Here is a 12,979-nt window from a genome sequence, read left to right as displayed (position 1 = left end):
TGTCAGGTTATGAAATGGTGAGAGGATTACCATTCGTCTATGACCTATGTAATTGTTAAATGAGAAAAGATATGAATGAAAATATGTAAATTACTTGAAAAGAGGAGTCCTAAACTTTTTGATTTTTCTCCAAATTTCACGTAAACGAAATGGACTTATTGTGTTTAAGTTTAACCTCAGGGTCAAATATTTCATAGCAGGCTATAATAAGTAAAAAAGCAAGCTAATAAGTGAAAACTAAATGTCTGCAAAAAATTTTAAAATCGCCCCCTTACTAGTTTCCGCCCCTTTACTATTTATCGCCACGCGACTTACCAATATCGCCAACTTTGGGAAACCCTGATTTAGAACAAACTACTTTATCAAGAGTATTTTTGGTTTACAAATAATTTTTTCTTAATCTTAAGCGTTGTAAATCAATTACATACTAATAATACTTTATTGTAAAATTACCTGCGGAAATCGCCCTTTTAAAAAAAGCAAGCTATTTCTGTTTCTTAACACACAAACATCACTGATATCAGCTTGTTAGATACCTGATCAAAAAAACAGGCTGTATATTTTTACAGGTGTTTAAACAACGGTTTCTTCAAACCATGTCCATGTACGCCTCAATTTAAAAAAAAACTCGTCCCGTTTGTTAGTTATCGCCTCTTTACTTCTAAATTATACATTTACTTTATCGCTCTTTTACAAGTTACCGCACTAGATTAACGCTCATTTTTGGAAACCATGGTTTATTCTTAAATAAAAATAAGTTACAAATCAAAACTAAAAAGCTTAATATTTAAATAACTTTACTATATTGTAGAAAAAGTTGAGATTCTTCATTGTAAAACACATTTTTTAGGAAAATAATATTTTTCTATATACTAATTGTTTCCTAAGGTGTATAACTAAAAAAATTGAGCAAATTTCTAAATACTAAGCTGCAATTTTTTTATTAGAAAAATATGTAAGCTTAGAAGAGTATTAACAATGTTTTTAGTTGACGTGTAAATAAAAATAAGTATACAAATAAAATTAAATTGATAGAAAAACATATAAGATAAAGAATGTATTACAAGAAAAATTCAACGATAGAAACTTATAACTTTAGAGAAAATAAATAGTTACTCATCTTAAACATTCATGTATTATATTTGACCCAGTTATATTTTGAAATACATTACAGTATAAAAAATGTCACAAAATATCATGAAATAGTTTTATTACGACAAGTAATTATTATACAACTTCAAACAAAACAAAAAAACTTTAGACACAGATAAATTATAAACATAATAACTTTTAAACTTGACTGAATAAATAACCAATATTTGATATTAACAACTTAGTTCCTATGTAATGTATTTCATAAAAAAATGTAAAAACAGTTTCATACAAAATTAATTATTCAACTTTTCAATCAAAACTTCAACTAAAAACTTTCACTGAACCTAATTTTTTTTTATAAGCATTATCAAACTAAAACATTGAAAAGTACCAATGTAAATTATTTTTATTAAAATTCATGAACATAAAATAAGCTAACGAATACAAACAATTGCAACTTAACGAAATATTTTATCAACGTTGAACCTATATATTTAATCTAGCAAATCTGTTTGCTTGTAGTACTTTCCAATAATCACAATGATCATGTTCAGTGCATTCAGAAGCGCCCCTGTCTTGTCTTGCTTGGCCTGAAAACATTAATTGTTATTTAAATAAATAATATGATTCTTTATATCTTGTGAGTTTGTTTTTGTTAATAATGTTATTTTAATAGGTATAGGTTTTTGTTTATCAAAAATATTGTTTATAACAAATGGGTTTGCTAAATTTTATTTGATGGCTCAAAATTTATTTTCCTTGCATTTTAAATATTTTTTTTTTTACTTTTGCAGAAAACAGCTTTTTAAACATCAAACCTCAAACTGCCATTAATTGTAAAAAATAAAACTGCGAAAACTTTAGGAAGTTCGACAATCTCTGCAAGTAAATTACTAATAGCAAAGAAATTAAATACTAACTAAAATGTAATTGCTAGCTTATTATCAAATACCAATTGCAGTAACTTTTTTTTCAATTTAAGATTTTTAACAATGTAAAAGAACTAAATGCTAAATGTTTGGAGTAAGGCATACAATTCTAACTCACAAGTAAGATCAAAACCTATATCATAACTATTATAAAACTAGGGTTTTGAAAGCCGTCAAGTTTAAATTCTAACCAGTGACGTGAATTTTTAGCTGAAAACAACAAATTAAGTTGTAGCAAGTTTGAGCTTTTGTATAGTAACAATAACTGTTTAACTGCTTGTGTTTCAAACATTGTGTTTATTTATTAACCATTTTACCTTGTAAATACTTTATTTTAACGTAAAATTTTTCAAAAAAAAAAACGCTAAGCACCTTTTCAATGTTACCAATGAAGTTTACATTTTTTGTTATTATGGTTCATACCTCGCAAAATCTAAACCCGAGTTAACCCAATACTTAATTAAAAGTTGGGGACACAAAACTATACACATTTGGCTTATTAGTATATTTCATGATAACTAAGAGAACTTGGAAATAAGGACTAAAATTAGAATGACTTTGAGTTAATTAAGAAAATAAACAACCTTACTTGTAAATAATAAATGTTATAATAAAACTTATTTTTAAATACTATAACATATGTCAGGGTTGCATTTTTTTTGAGAAATTTCTTCCAGATTTCATAGTTTCTTCCAGGTTTTAAAAGTACATGTTTTTGGGTCTATTTTTAGTTTAAAGGAAAAATTAAGGTTAAAACTGAGTAGTATAACAGCATTAGAAAAATACTGAAAAGCTACTTTAAATGTGTTTTTTGATAAAAATTTTTTTGATAATGACAAAATATTTTTATCTGTATGGTAGATTTGGTGTCAAATTAAAATTTTGGTTTTATAGTTATATTTGTTCAAAATTCCAGATTTTTTTATTGATTTTTCTTCAAAATTCAGGTTTTTTTCAAATTTTCTCAAACTCCAGGTTTTTTAGCCTAAATTGTAAAATTTTTGGTTTTTATAGGACTTAAGGCTTTTTGGCAACCCTGTATATAGTTAACTAGGTTACATAGAACTTTTTTAGTACTAAATTATTAATGTTAACTAAATGTAATAACAAACATAGTTTTAATTGTAATAGCAAATATCAAGTATAGTAATAAAAAATAGTTAACAATAATTTTAAAAAAATATAACATCAATTAACATAACATAGATAATAAACATATCATATAACAAATTTAACTATTTAACTCAATAAAAGCTATATATAAACTTTATACAAAACATAAAAACAAATGTCTCACAGCAATGTCTCTTTCCTCGGCGCACCTCCTGGACAAATCTCGGATGCAGCTGATCACATTTTCGTTCATCGGGTGTTTTATCATGCATAGAAGACCGTATATCCAACTGGATGTAAATATAAAAGTTCATACATCAAGCTTATAAGTAATATACATCATACCAAGCTTGTAAAAAACATACATATAAGTTGTTCTATCTCACCAAAAAATGATTAAAACACATAAAAGACTTTATATCCAGCTAATAATAACTAATACACATATAAGTCTTTATATCCAACTTGAGACAAATTATATACATAAATATATTGTGTTATGTATAGTAACCTTTGTTAGGATTTAAACTTTTAGTAAAATAATATTAAGGCCATAGGGGGGTAGGCCATGTTTTTTACAAGTTGATCTTATTTTATAGAGTTTTTACTAAGCTTCAAGTTGCTTTTTACCGTTTTTAAAAATTTGAATTAGTTTTTGAGATATGACCGACCAAAGTCGGGCCGCATAACAGGTTCCTTATGGGGAAAGAAAAACTAAAACGGCGAAAAAAGACTAATGCATTCAAAATCTATCTCCTCCTTTATTTTTTAAGCAATCTTCTTCAAACTTTCACAGTCTATTCTTTATACAATAACAAAAAAACGTTATTTGTGACTTTAAAAAACTAAAAGTAAAAATACCTTTTTTTTGAAAAAAAAAAAATTTTTTGATAAAAAATCACTTTTTTTTTTTTTTTTGTCATAAAATTTTTATTTTTTAAAATTATTAAAATTCACAAATAACGTTTTTTTCTCATAATGTAAGGAACATTTCCTAAAAATTTAAAGAAGATTGCTTAAAAAATGAAGGAGAAGATAGATTTTAAAGCCCGTTTTTAAAAACTCGAGAAAAACGGCTTTAAAGTTACCCTTTATATAACCGGTCATAAAAAAAAAAAGTTACTCAATATTTTTAAAATCTAAAAAAAGCATCTGAAAGATTATGAAATTTACTATAATATAAGTCTATATGTTATTTTTGGTCAAAAAATGGCTTCTACCCCCCCTATGGCCTTAACTAAACTAATCATCATACTATAATCAGAATTCTGTAATAATTTATTTAAATAACCAGAAACACTTGTTAAGTAGTTTGCATTTTTTTATAAACATAATTTACTAGTTAAAGTACATAAAATTGTATTGAGTTTAAACACCTTCCTTGAATGTGATAAATTCATTATAACTATTTTATACAAATAATATACATTTGAAAACATTAATAACCTGCCTAGTTTGTTATAAAATTATTACAAAGTTTTTAATTTTATATATGTGATATTACTACAAATGTTTTAAATAATCAATTTATGTAAAAATAATAAAAAAATTGCAATTATTAATTTTTGAAAAATTATTGCAAAGCTTTTAAACTATTAATTTATCTAAAATTATTATAAAGTTCTCTGGTTTTAAGGGATATTTCAATAAACTAATTGCGAAACTAATGATAATAAAATAACTATTAAAACAGATAACAATTGGTAACTTTCCCTGGTTGTTAAAAACATATAATATAAATAAAATCATCATTGTAAAAAATATTATAAATAAAGTAACAAAATACCTTCCCTGATTGTGACTGAATCCGAATTCGTCAATCCATTCTTTGTGGTATTTGAGCAGAGACTCGACTATTTTCAGATCGAATTTCAAAATAATTCTCATCAGTGGTGGCAACCCCCTCTAAATTTTTATAATGTTAAATGTGTATAACAATGTTTTTAATTTTTAATATCAGTATAATTCCTATCACTGGAAGTAATGTCTCTAAAATAATATAAATTATTAAATATTTTACTTTCAATTAACAATTTTTACTTTCCACTAAATTGAGGCAGAGAATTTAAAGCACCACTTTCCTACTTTTAATTTTCCCATACTCGTGGTTGTTGATTACAAACACTACAATAAATGAATTATAAGTTTTCAAAGTTGTTATATGTATAAATATAAAATAGTTAGAATAGAAACTAGCTTAGCTGATGATTATGGCAAAAAATATGCGTGAAAAATATGCTCTGAAACAAAAATTCTCTGTTTGACACAAAAACAAACGTATATATTCGGATAAGCTTAGCTCATCAGGATCTCTAGGATTTAACGCCTTTTAACGTTACATCTTATATTCATATAAATATATATAATAATTATGATATACCTTCAACTGATCTAGGTAGATGTTGGTTTCTCCCAACTCCTGCAGCTCCTCCTGAACTCCCTTGCACACGTCGCGGGGATCCCCCTCCATGTTCCTTTCTCTCAATTCTGCAACACCAGGGACGATCGTGTCTGAAATATTAAATCTAGCTGTTGCGGTATATTAAGGAAGATTGTTTAGTATAAGTTGGTATAATTAAATTATGTAAACATAAATTTACCAACATTTAATTTATTAAATAAAAAATACTCTGTTAAGAATTTTAGCTTAAAATTAAACTTGAGAAGGAAAAATGCTTTTAATAGTATAATATCATTGAAACTTACAGAATGCTACTTTAAAAGTGTTGCACAGTTTATGTACCAATACATATAGTTTTTTATAATATTATTTTATATAAATTTCATTAATTGATAGATAAAATTTGTTCAAAACTCCTGGTTTTGCCAGCTCTTTTTAAAATTTTAGGTTTTTCAAGGTAAAATTACCACCCTTGATATATTGAGAGCTTAAAACATACATGACCTTTACAAATTTTATTGTTCATAAAAAAAGCAACATAACTTTAAGTATTATAAAAACGTTAAATAATTTTTTTATCAAGTTTTTTTGATTAAAATATTGTAAATAAATACACAATTATATGGTACTTTCTAACACTTATTTTAATTTGTTATGGAGATTATTTATCAAGTAATTAAAATAATTGTTTTGATTAATTCCTAAATTGGAACAACATACTTTTCAAAAGGTAACGCAAATGTTTGTTTTTTAATTCTTTTTATCATATATATCATAGTAAATTTATTTTAATGTAAGTATTTTTGACCTAACAACTTTTTTTTTCTAACTAAATAAATTTACCAAGTTTAAATGCTAATAAACAACTATTTTTAACAAAAAATTTTACTTCTACAATGTCAGTGTAAATATTTCAGCTAATGAGATAAATTGTTAGCTTATATATTTGAGTACAAATTTAAAGATATGACCAGTTGAAGGAATACAACTAATTATATCTCAGAAAAAAATCAATCCTAATACAGACTTATAAATTTTTTTGTTCTATAACAAACCCACTCAGTAGATAAAGAACCCCAATATTTTAATTGAACAAACCTTCATCTTTACTTTTTGCAATGTCAGTTCCCAAACAGTATAGCCTCCACGAATGTTTGTCCTTCCAAACAGGCTGTTATATTTGACATAAATAAAAATAAATTTTTTTTTGTAAATCAATAACAAAAAAGTTTGCATACAAAAAAGAAGTAGCAAATATTCCAGTTGTTTGTAACAGCAATTTGTTCTAAATTATTTACTTTGATTAACTTTTATTTAAGTTGTTTAACGCAGTATTTGAAACAATAATGATATGACATAGTTTTCAATAATCAGGGTTGCCAAATGTTTTGGCAAATTTTATCCAGGTTTATAATGACATTGAAAAGATATCGTAAAGCTTCTTTAAATGTATTTTTTAGTAAAAAAAAATTTTTGATGATGACAAAACATTTATCTGTACAACATATTTTTTGTGTGAAATCAAAACTTAACTAATATACATGTTTTTTTTTATTAAACAGGACTTTAAGTAATTATTGTTTAATATTTTAGATTTTGTAGTGATTCTTGTTCAAAATTCAAGATTTTATTCAAAATTTCTCAAATTCCAGGTTTTTTAGCCTAAATTGTCAAACTCCAGGTTTTTCCAGGTTTTTTGGCAACCCTGAATAATATTAGTTATTTTAAATAGTTTACTACCAGCGTGTTTAAATTAAAGTTTTATATTTAAAATTTTGTTCACTGCTAAAGCTAAAGCATAAATTACTTTCTGTTTCGTTTTACTAGTCACAGGAGCACAATAATTAAATTTATTTCATAAATATAAATAATAATAAAAACTGAGCTACTTAGAGCTTTTTAGTTATTTAATTTCTTACCAATGGAGCAAGTGGAAGCTTGGGTCTCAGCTCCGAAGTCTTTTTAATCGTCTTCAACTTCAACTCGTGCTGGACGTAAAGATCCTTGCATTTCTCAAATCTGGTGGATATCATTTCGTTAATGATTCCCAATACTAATTATTAGTTTTATGTAGGTAAACCTAAACATTCTGTTAACTTTTTTTTTTTCGTTTTGTTGAAATGAACTGAATTTATAATCTTTCAAAAGATTAAGTATTTGAAAGTTTTGTTTTTATACCAAACATAAGAATATAGGCATTAAATGTAAGTAAACATGTAAAACATGTAGTTTTTTGTTTAAATAATAAAAACTGGCTAACATTAGAAAGTCAGATTAAAAGCTAAATAAAAAAACTTAGTAAATTTTTTTACAAACCTTTGACCATATCATATTTACTATAAAAAAAGTACATGCATATAAGTTGTATATTTTAATAAAATTTTTATTACTTTTGAAATTTTATTAACATTACTGCATGACATATAAATTTTAAAACTTTAAATTCTACAACTTTGTGATGTTTGGTACGTTACATATCTAAAAACATATCTCAAACAATTTTGAAGCCTAAACATGTGTTGTAATTGTAAACCCCACCTATTAAGCAACTTGTTATAAATTATGATTAGGCAGAACTTTTAACCTTTGTACATACTAGTATATTGGTGTGCATTTAATAATAAAATATTCAAGTTTCTTTATTACTTTCAGAAAATACTATAACTTAAAATAAATAAAACAATGAGCAGTACATACAAAAAAAACCTATGACAATAAATAAATACTTATTTTTTTTAAATAAAATTTTTACTTACCATTTACCTAATACTTATATGAAAAGAAATATCACTCATTGATCAAGTACACATGATTGTACAATAAAAAGTACATATTTTAACTTTCACCCAGTGTACCTACTAACATTTGAATTGATTTTGTAGAGAAAAATTAGAAGTTTTAGTAAACATAATATTTTTTTTCACTTGGCGCACAAACAATCATAACATTGGTTCTGAGGAAAATGTTAAGTATAACTTTTTTGACCATGTTCATTCAATGACCATTAACCAACAAGCATGTACATATTGAAATTAACCATTGTTCTTGTACACATTATAACAAGCAAAAAACAATGGAACTTTCTCACTGACCTGGTGCACATGTATTCAGCCCACTGCTTCTTGGGAGCATGCTCCGGGTAGGCGAGCCTGGTCATCTTGAATGCGTCCTTTTAATTTATATATTATCAATCTGAACACGTTTGTGTTGGTAAAATTCAATGGCACTAGCAACTATGGTAAAACCATTTTAATAAACAATACTTTAGAACACGGTAAATTTTAGAATTTCTAGACAAAACTCATTTTAATTTATAAACCTGTGAATACTTTGAGTATAAAGAAATTTAAGATAGCATTTCGTTTAAAAGTTTATATAAGAAATATAAAAACTGCAAATAAATGCTTTGGACAGATATATATTAATAAAAATTTGATTAGACTTAAGGTTGTAGATTTAAACTCCATCAACATTCAATCAATGAAAAAAAAAACTTAAAAAGAAACAAACAAAACGTAAATTAAGCTACTTTTGACTACATAAAATAATTCAGTTTAAAATAATTAAATCAAGCAGTTTGTTCAGTGCTTGGGCCTTGTACTAAAGCTCTTATGACTTTTGAATTTAACTAAGAATTTATGTTGTGTAATTTATGAAAAAAAAACACATAAAAACTTAGAAAATTGATTAAGCTAAACTTCTATAAGTTTAATAAGTTTATTTTTATATAAATTTAAAACAAAAATAGCCACACAAGATACAAACATACAAACCACCAATCTAAATCATGATCAATTTTTCTTAAACGCTGCAAATTTAGAAAACTTCTCAACAATTTTTTAAAAACCTCAATTCACTTTCCAAGGATCAATTAGAATACACAAACAATTAAAAACAAGTCACAAAAACAATCCATAGTTATTTAGTTAGGATGCTTTAAGAACAGTTTATACAAACTTTTTTGACACCAGAAAATTGGTAATATGAAAACAATAGCAGCTTTGTATTTTAGATGTGTTTTGTGATAAAATAACAGGTGATATAAACTTATCAAGTTCTGACATTTCAAATTCTATTAGTTGAAATCAGTATTATATATAACTTTTAATAAACCGTTTTTTTTTTTTGAAACTTCAATATTAATATTATTAATATTATTATAGTCTTGTTAATCAGATCTACATAAGTATTTTTCTTTAACTTTAAATACTTTTAAAAAACGGCTAAAATAAGTTTTCAAATTTAGTAATTTTTAGTACTTTTGAAAATAGTCTTTTATTAAATATTTTCAAGTTTTTTACTATAATAACCTTAAAAGCTAGACCTGTATTAACATTTTTTTACTTTTCAACTCTAAATTACTGTTTGAGATGTGGCCCTTTTAAAGTTCTTATAAGAATTTTAGTTGTCATAACTTGAAAAGTTATGCAACCAGTTAAAATGCATATACTGCTGTTTTCTACTTAATTAAATAGTTTATCTTAAATACGAGGGTTAGCAACAGTTAAGATAGTTAAAACTGTTTATTCATACAGTAGTTAAATGTAATGCTGTTTTAAAATTACATAAACATATTGTGTCATTTGCTTCTATTAGAAAAAAAGAAAGCATAAATGAAAATATTAATACTTAGATGAAAAAACATACACTGAGATGTAAGATTGACAAGGTTTAAAACCTTTATCTCCCCATAAAGTTTTTGTTAACTTTAAAGAAGACTGTGATAAAAAAAGACCGATTTATTGCAAATAAAATGCATCAATCAAAGATATGTTATGCAATTACTTATTAAAAGAAAACATTTCTTTTTGAAGGTAAAAGTTGAAATCAAAAGCTTAAAATTTTCAATAGAAACACAAGCATAAAACTAAACCTTGTTGCAAGATAAGCTTTTTACTAAGCTGAATTATATGAAGAACTTTATTTTGTTTATATAAATAAATGCAATTAAATTTACACAGTAATACATGCTCTACTCTAGTATAAAATACAAAATTGAAGTTAAAAAAAAAAACTAATGAACCTAGTGTTATTCACCCAAACACAAAATGAAGCTTTACTACTTCTTACCTCATGGACTTTTGATAGTGACACTTTTTCTACTGGTGGTTTCTTACGAACAATATCAGGAATTTTGTCTGCTTCCCTCCTTTATATTCAAAATAGAAAAATAGTACAATTTAATAACTGGTTTAATTAGGTTTGTAAGCAAAACATATATGCAACATTTAATATGCATTGAAGGTTTAAGAAGATTTAGGCTTGCATGAAAAACATGAGATTTTTTCAACCTTTTTATATACAATTCAAAGAGTTTTCATAGTTCTATATAAATAAAGAAAATAAACTTTTTTTAAGCTTTTGAAGTTTTCATTTAAATAAATAAAATTATAAAGGTTAGAAATATAGTGTACAGTAATGAAATTGTGCTAAACATCTTGTACATTTATTGCCTATTTTAAATATAAGAAAATTAAAGAAGAAAGTTTAAGGAACAAAGCTTTAATTTTTTTCTAACCTTACACTTAAGAGAAAGTCATTTGCGTTAGAAGGAAAGCCATCAAGAACTTTATTATTAGAATCATTTACGGCAAAACACTTGTTCCTAAGTGAGCTTTCATACAGTTTCATTTGTTGATCAGATAATTGAAGGTTTTCCCCAGACATAATTTTTAATACTTGTAAAATAATTTACCTAATGAGATAATAAACTAGTTACTTTTATTAGTCAATGAGTATTTTATAACAGTGGTTTAGCTAAAAATGTAAGTTAACTTAATTGAAGTTTAGATTTGTTTAAAGATCATTAAATCACAGCAGAGGTTACCTTGACAAACTTACTAAGATCTTTTTTCTTTTATCTGATAACTTAAAAACAAACAGAAAATGTTCTAATTACAATATTCAGATAGTATACATAACCAACATGAATAAGAAAATCTTTGAAACCTTTATAAAATTCATACTTAGTTTAAAAAAAATTCCAAGATAATATTTGTCACACAGCAAAACTTCTCTATGAGATATATTATTCATCACTTCAGAGTTCAGACTCATAAAGCTATGTCATGAAAAAATTTAAAACAAACTATTAAGAAAAAACTATAAAGTTACTAGTAAAATGATAATGAACACAAACAAGAAAATATAGTAAATAGATAGTTTGATTCTCATTTTGAAATTATTAAGTTCAAAAAAATAAAACTTAACACTATTTTTAACATTTTATTTTCTTTTGTAATTAATTTATGTTATTTACTAAAAAACTGATAAGATAACTTCTATAATTTTTCAAAAAGATACATGAAATGAACTTTGTTAAATATCTATATAAGGTATATTGTTTTTTAAGTATATATATAAATAAAAAGTCTAGAAATAAATACTTAGTAACAGCAAACTGCAACTATTTTGATTTAAGAAAAATAAAAAGATTGTTATAAGTTAACTAGGTTAGTTAAAGTTGGTAACTTATCTGTCAATAGTTTCAAAACTTGTCACTTACTTAATATTTTCCAGAAAACAACTTATGTAAATTTATGTTAAACAATACAACTTTCTTTTCAAGTAACAATAATAAATATACCTACAACATTGTATTAAAACGTTTTTAAAAAGTTTGAAATGGTTCTTTTTTTTTTGATTAAAGCTACAAACTTATAGCTTACTTATGTATCACAACAGGATAGTTTTACAAATTAAGATGTACTGTTTTATGTTAGTGTAATTTTTACTAGTAATTCTTTAACACTACAGTTTGAACGTTACTATTCATCTTTAACAACAATTTAAGTCTAATACAAGTTGACAAACATTAAAAATTGAAAACAAAAAGGTTAACTAAAATATACAATTAGTATTGGTCCTTCATTTAGAACTAATCAACAGTTCTAATAACGTTTTATATGAACAGTCTTAATAAAGTTAATCAAATAAGAAGTTGCAATTTATATTCAAAGTATTCTCATTTATGATTCATAAAAATATAAAGCAAACAGGTGTATCACAAACCTTGTATCCACAATTCTGCCTTTTACATATTTATAAATACCAGTATTTAAAACTAATCTTAAAATAACTAACAGGGTGTAGAAACAAAATATATATAGAACTTATTTTAATGTACAATTATGAACTGAAGTGAATATTTAATTTTTTTTTTATTATGCTTGGACTTATTTTGGTTTGTTCAATGCTAACTGTTTTTTAATAGAATTTTAATTTCAAATTTGATCTGTAAAAAGTTTCAGATGTAAAAAGTCAAGAGACTAACTACATAGGCTTTTATAAGAAAGCTCAAAAGTATAAACAAAACGGTAGAAAAATATCAACAAGTTTTTTGAGTTCCAGTCATTTTTTTAAGTATTGTTAACACTGCTATTTCTTTATAAAAATCTATTATGGTGTTTATCAACTTTATAGAGATGTTTCTCCTTTTATT

General features: G+C 24.9%; 1 protein-coding gene across 1 annotated transcript; it reads right to left on the bottom strand.

Annotated features, from left to right (window-relative positions):
* Positions 1-1,437: 1,437 nt before the first annotated feature.
* LOC145834877 (gem-associated protein 2-like) lies at positions 1,438-11,228 on the bottom strand. Its single transcript, XM_082942401.1, has 9 exons — positions 11,057-11,228; positions 10,609-10,687; positions 8,631-8,707; positions 7,458-7,557; positions 6,637-6,709; positions 5,518-5,648; positions 4,924-5,042; positions 3,322-3,427; positions 1,438-1,685 (listed from the first exon to the last, which is right to left on the bottom strand). The coding sequence occupies exons 1-9, from the start codon at positions 11,203-11,205 to the stop codon at positions 1,590-1,592; spliced, it is 930 nt and encodes a 309-aa protein (XP_082798527.1). The 5' UTR covers positions 11,206-11,228; the 3' UTR covers positions 1,438-1,589.
* Between the last annotated feature and the right edge of the window lie 1,751 nt (positions 11,229-12,979).

Source organism: Thalia democratica, chromosome 4 (assembly GCF_965202585.1).
Source record: "Thalia democratica chromosome 4, ktThaDemo2.hap1.1, whole genome shotgun sequence".
In the NCBI taxonomy this organism is placed as follows: domain Eukaryota; kingdom Metazoa; phylum Chordata; class Thaliacea; order Salpida; family Salpidae; genus Thalia; species Thalia democratica.
The sequence above is the reverse complement of the archived record's forward strand: the minus strand, read 5'-3'. Positions and strand labels throughout refer to the sequence as shown.

What these genes read in the sequence shown, in the direction of transcription:
- LOC145834877 (XM_082942401.1), bottom strand. Translation starts at nt 11,205, where the DNA reads ATGTCTGGGGAAAACCTTCAATTATCTGATCAACAAATGAAACTGTAT. An exon ending in GACTTTCTCTTAAGTGTAAG is followed by an intron (nt 10,688 to 11,056) that starts GTTAGAAAAAAA and finishes TTGAATATAAAG; the next exon opens with GAGGGAAGCAGACAAAATTC. An exon ending in TGCAAAAAGTAAAGATGAAG is followed by an intron (nt 5,649 to 6,636) that starts GTTTGTTCAATT and finishes TTAATATTTCAG; the next exon opens with ACACGATCGTCCCTGGTGTT.